Raw genomic sequence first — 6,007 nt, 5'->3', positions numbered from 1 at the left:
GAGTGTGGGTCAGAAACCCTCCTTTCTCCTCTTCCACCCTTCTTTCTTCTTCACCTCTGCATGGTTGACAAAAGCTGTAGATGGACTCTTGGTTCCCCAGCCCCACCTGGGACAGAACTTCTAGGACCTTCACTTCCCTCCTCTTTGCAGTGGAAAGTGCCTCATTTGGCTAGCCCCGGCCTGGCGCAGGAAAGTTCCCTGAGGACTGCTACCTTGAGTCGACCAGGGGTAACCCTAAAGGCAGGAAGGGATTAGGGGTGCCATCCAAAACTGATGATCCACTCCTTCCCTCTGGCCAGGGTCTGGCAGATTTTGTCGGTCCCCTCAGGTGATGCTGGCCTGTGAGTAGTCTGAGAGCTGTTTGCAAGGATGAATTCAAAGCCTCCAACGGAGACCTGGCAAAGCTAAAGTGCTCGAGAATCGCCGGCAGGCCCTGGGAAGCCCCCTTTTCTCACTCCTCCTGACCTTAAATTGAACCCTAAGATGCTAGGAAACAGCAAATCCAAGTGCAGGTTTCAGGAAGGGTCAATCAAGCCACAATTTGAAAAGGAAGCAATGGCCACCACAGGTGGAACCCATGGTGTTCGTTCTCATTTTCTGAAACACAAAGCCTGCATCTGAGCAGGATGTTCCTGACTCTTTCTCGCGTATTTGCACCTGCAAGTCCCTGGTTTCCCATCGTGATCCTGTTTGGAACTCTGCAGAGCCAAGTTGTGGTCTCCCCCAGCTTTAATCAGCAAAGTGGCCATCTCCTGATCCCATACTGTGGTCATCGTACTCGTTAGAAAGAGCAAGGATGGGAACCCACACGTGAGCCCTTAACCCAGCCTAGACCTGAGAGAAGGCAATCGAAGCCTTCCGGCCAGGAGTGGGAACCCGCGGGCGCGCGCCACCAAGCTGTGCCCCTGGAAAGGGCGCCCTACGCGAGCTCGGGCAGCTCGGAGTACTCCGTGCGGGTCAGGAGACCTCACTGCCCCAGGCTCCGCGGCCAGACGCGGGCCGCGCTGCCTATCAGCGGAGAACGTGAAAACGCTGAGAGGCCGGCTCCGCTGAGATGTGCCTGCTGCTGGTGGCAGCCTCTGTGCGGACCTCGAGTCCTCCGCTTCCATCCGCCTCGGGAATGGCTGGCTGGCTGGCCAGGATCATCATACTGCATCCTTCAAGTTCCAGGAGACCAAATCAACAACCGCAGGCGGCTGTCGGTCCCCGGCCACTTCCCGAGTGAGCCCGCGGGAGCCTGGAGCCGCCGCTTCTTTGGGAGACCTCTGTGTAGCCTGGGTGCTACCCCCCAGTCGCCCTGGGCTGGGCAGTTCAAACTAGCCATTCCCGCCCAGAATGGAAACGATTTCGATGGTCCTGCAGGCCCAGCTACCGCCATACTCAGCCTGGGACCGGTGGTGCAGGTCAGGGCTCGCTTCCTCGTAACTCACTGTAAGGATGTTTCAGAAGCCACTGCGAGTGTCCCTTACCCCGCTGCCCCACCCCGTGGATTCAGAAACCCCGCATTAAGCCCTGCTGTGTCATAAAATATTTTATTGAGAAAAAAAAACACCCACCGTCTTCGCAAGAGAGGGGTAGGGGCCCCAGCGACGTCGAGGACCCAGCCTCAGGGCAAAGCCACCGGGTTATCCGGACACGGTCTCCGGCCGTGGTGGCCTGCCCAGCCACAGGGTCCCGGACACGCGGAAGCGGGTGTGTGCCTGCAGCGACCCGGCCCGAGGGCCGCCCGAGACGGGTGGGGTGCGGTAAAGGAGCGAGGCGTGAATGCAAGTGGAGCGTCCGGTGCTCAGAGCTCCGGGCGAAGGCGACCTTCTGCCGCCAGGGCGAATCTCCAGGCGAGGGCCGGGAGTGCGCTGGGGCCTGGGTTTGGCTTCAAGGTCTGTGTCCTTCTTTGTTTGGCCCCTAACTGTTCGCATTCAAGGTAATTAACGTTTAGAAAGCAGACACTGTGGACGCGGAATGGCCGGCTGGCGGCTTCTCCCGGGCTGATGGGGCCGTGCTGGCGCCGGGAACCCCGGACCGCACCCTCTGCGACGCTCAGTCCTCGTGGCCCCTGTCGCTGGCCTCGCCGGGCCCCTCTGCCGGCTTCTCCGCCTCCTTGGCGCGTTCCTGCTCCGTGAGCTGCTCGCTAGTGGGGATGGAGTTCTTCTTGGGCCGCCCCTTGGGCTTGGTGGGGGACTCCAGGCCACCACCCTGCAGCACCTGCGCAGGGACGCCGGCACAGGTGAGCGGGTACCGGGGACCCCGCGCCCTTTGCCGTGGAGGGCCTAAAGGGCCCACAGGCCATCAGAAGCCGCGGGGGAATGGCGGCCATTTGAGCGTGGCTGGGTAAAAGCGACCAGAGTCTGGGCCAGGGGTTCAAGGCTGCCAGGAAGCTGGAGGGTGTAGGGGGGCACAAACGAATGTGGGCTGGGTGAGGGCACCTTGAAGAACAGAGACGGTCCCTATGAACACCATGCACAAGGGCACCGTGGGAGGGAGAGCAGCTCTTGAAGAGCCCAGGGGCCTAGCGGCAACAGAGGGCACAGTGGTCACCGCACACTCACTATTTTCTTCCACTTCATCCGCCGATTCTGGTACCATGTCTTCACCTGCAACTGGCTCAGGCCCAGGGACTCAGCGAGATCTATTCTGGAAAGAGCGGGGTGCACCCTCAGCAGGGCGAGCAGCCTCCCTCCCCACCACCCTCTGGGCTCGGCCTGGCCCCGCGCTACCTATCCGGCGTGGAGAGGTACTTCTGCTTCTCGAAGCGCTTCTCTAGGCCCATCAGCTGCAGCTCGGTGAACACCGTGCGGCTTCGACGTCCCTTCTTGGCCTTGGTGCCCGGCTCCCCGGTGCCCGGCGCCTCCAGCTTCCCGCGGAGCTGCAGCTCGAGCGGCAGGTGCGGCGCGCCTGCAGCGCCGGGCAACCCAGGCCCCGCGGCCAGCAGCGCCGAGCCCAGCCCGGAACAGCCGAGCGGCGCTAGCGGGAACTTAAACACCGCCGCCTGCTCGGCCTTCAACACCGCTAGGAGGAGAGAGTGTGTGGGGTGCTGGGTGAGTTCCGGCCCTGCTCCTCCTCCTGGAGACCCCCACACTATCCGCCGCCGACGGAGGACTAGACGCCTGGCCAGTGCCTCCCAACACAAAACACCCCTGCCTGGCCGTGGAAGAGCGAGATTTACGCCACGCGCCTGGAGTGATCCTCCTCTCCAATGCCAGTGCCCCGAGTCTGGGAGTGGGGACCTTCCCAACCCCGGGCTCTATCCTGGTGTTCCCCAGGCTAAGCCGCCTCTATGATTTCACGATTCTCAGTGAACAAGTTCACAGTTTAGAGATGCCCAGAGTATGTTTCCTGGAAAAGGGAAACCAAGAAGAAAGGGCAGTAAGCTAGGAAGATAAGCCTTTAACCGACCAAATCCGCATTGTTGCGTTCAGGAAAAGCATATCGATGGAGTGAGCAGCTCTTCTCCTCTGTGCGGACACAACAGCCAGGAGGCTGACAGAGAATGGGCAGCGAGGGTGGGGTAGAGGCTTTCCCGGAAATTCGAAAGCACCCCACGAATTCCGAAATTTTTGCTCGTTTTCTTTGTTTAGACCCTACTCCGTGAAGATGTCTCCATTTTCATTAATCTTAAAATAATTTCTTTTGCCCGCTTCAAACGAATTATCGACCATAGTGCAGCTAGAGGCAAAAGGCAGCTGAGAGGCTGCATCAAAGCTGAACTTGAAAGGAAAGAACTGTCCCAGCTGCTTCAAGAAAGGGTATAAAGCACGGGCTGAAGGGCCAATGGGGCCCAGGAAGCTGGGTGGTGGGGCTGCGCTACAAGGTAGAGGTCTCCTTTCCCCACAGCCTTCTCACTGCCAGAGGGTGCTACCCCGTGGATCAGCAAGGGCGGGCCGAGGTTTGGGAGGGAGCCAGAGAGGAAAAAAACCCTTGGGGAAGGTAAGAGAGGGAAGGCAGGGCGAACCCACGGAGAGTGGCCGTGGGAAGCCGATCTACCGGTGGCGAGAGCTGGGGAAAGGCCAGAAGAAGGAGTGTGATGGAGAGGGCACCAGCAGGGCAAGGCAGGACCCGCCAAGGAAGGAACAGAATCTGCATGGGCAGAAAAGGCCCCAGCGGTCAGCTGAAGCTTCATGGAGGCGCAGCAGACCTGGAAGCGGAAGGGCCAGTGTGGCAGCGGCTCACAGACAGGCCTCTTGTCCCCAGGCAAGGCCGAGGGAGGTAGGTGCTGCAGCAGAAGCCGCGCTGGTCGCCCGTCTAAGACCACGGGCTCCGGGAGGCTCCGGGCCTCCTCAGGCCCGGTCAGCCCCCCACCTGCAACCCCGCACAGCACTGGGAGATGCGAGCCTCTTCCCCAAGGTCCGGCTTCCTCGCCTACGGCAGTCCCGGCCACTCCCGGCCAGTCCTCTGCGGTGAAGGCCCCTCGGCCTGAGGTCGCTTTGACCCGCAGTCTGAGCTTAGCAGTCTGGTCTTGCGCCCGCGACGGGGATGCGGGCCCGGTCCCTGGATCCTCCCGGACTGGAGGCCACAGGGCGGCAGAGAAGGAGAAAGCAAACGCCGTCCAGGCCAGCCCGGCCCGTGGGCACGAGGCCTGGTTCCCGCGCGGCCCGGTGCCTGCCCCGCCGCTTCCCCGCCTGGCCGCGGAGGGAGCGGTCCGGCGCCCGCGCGCCCATCGCTGCGTCCACGCGGCTGCGCGGCTCGCCTCCTCCCGCCCAGCCGCCCGCGTCCCCCACCCCGGCCCCGCACGTACCCAGGTGGCTGTGGAAGGGCCTTGCGGCCAGCAGCGCCTGCACGCCGAACTTGAGCAGCTCGCCCGCAGCGGCGGCAGCGGCGGCAGCGGGCGCGGCGCCCTTGGGTCCCGGCGGCTCAGTGAGGATCTCCTCGATCATGAAGCTGCGGTAGCGGTGCGGCCGGTGGTCGGCGCAGCCCTCGGGCGGCACGAAGCGCACGGCGCCCGGCTCCCCCGGCCGCTGCATCGCGGCGCCCGCGGCTCAGCGGCGGCGGCGGCTCGGGCGCGGGGCCCGCGCGGGGCTCTAGGCCGGCCGGCAGCTCCCGGCGGCGCGTGGGCGCGGGCTCATGCCCCCTCCCCTGCCGGCCGGCCGGGCGGAGGCACAGGGCGCGGGCGGGGCGCGCGGGGCTCGGCCGGTCGGACCCGGGACTGCGCCCCCGCCCCGCGCCGCTGCGCCTCTAGCCCGGCCGGCCCGCGTCACCGCCCCGCCCCGCCCCGCCCGGCCGCCCCGCCCCGCCCCGCGCCGCGCGGCCGGCAGCCCCTCACCCCCCCAAGCTGAGCCCGAGGGAGGGCCAGAGCAGGGAGGGAGGCAGAAGGGTGGGGGCCGCGAGAGAGGCCGGCGGACCCAGACGGAGGGAGACCCGGCGGAGCGCACGCCCAGGAAGGAGAGAGCAGGAGAGTTCGGGAGTGGAGACCCCCAGAGATGGGAGCAGAGGGATCGAGAGAGGTGAGCTGGGCCACAGTGGGACAGCGAGGGCCACACAAGATTCGAGACAGAGATGTGTGGGTGCCAGGGACGCCGAGCCGTGCGCAGAGAGACCAACAGAGGCGCGGGAGCCAGCGGGGCCGCGACGTGCCGGAGGGCACAGAGGCAGGCAGGGCAGAGAGAGGGGGCAGTAAAGGAAAAGAGGGGACAACTCGGAAGGCGAGCGGCCTGGGCAGGGGTTAGGCAGTCCGGGAGAGATCGGGAGGGGAAGACGTAAAGGCCACGCGTTGGTCTGGGAAAGGGGTGGTCGTGTGCAGCCTCCCTGCCAGGGCGCAAAACCGCCCAACCGGCAGGGGTGCAGCAGTGGGCAGGGGTGCAACTCGAAGAGCAGAGGCTGCACCTGTGCACTCTGCCTCAGTTTACCAGGCACTTACTCTTTCTCCCGAGCTGACCTGAGAGGAAATTTTTCTCAGCTGAGATTTGCTTATATTGCCAAGTGGTTTGTAGACACATCCTCCTTGGCAACTCTGGGCACTGTGGGGTGGGTTATGTCTCCCTAGGTAGAGGAAGGGATGGATAAGAGGGAAAAT

The 6,007-nt window shown here is 63.9% G+C and overlaps 1 protein-coding gene across 1 annotated transcript; it reads right to left on the bottom strand.

The window, feature by feature from the left end:
• Positions 1-2,037: 2,037 nt before the first annotated feature.
• On the bottom strand, positions 2,038-4,958 carry BARX1 (BARX homeobox 1; the record flags this gene model as incomplete). The annotated part of the gene is made up of 4 exons (XM_081066675.1): positions 2,038-2,202; positions 2,547-2,631; positions 2,715-3,006; positions 4,733-4,958. 4 exons carry the CDS (start codon positions 4,956-4,958, stop codon positions 2,038-2,040), a joined length of 768 nt encoding a protein of 255 aa, XP_080922801.1.
• Between the last annotated feature and the right edge of the window lie 1,049 nt (positions 4,959-6,007).

The sequence above is a fragment of the Rhinolophus hipposideros genome (genome assembly GCF_964194185.1).
Source record: "Rhinolophus hipposideros genome assembly, chromosome: 11".
Classification (NCBI taxonomy): Eukaryota; Metazoa; Chordata; class Mammalia; order Chiroptera; family Rhinolophidae; genus Rhinolophus; species Rhinolophus hipposideros.
Note: the sequence above shows the minus strand (reverse complement) of the source record. Positions and strands in the feature narration are given on the sequence as shown.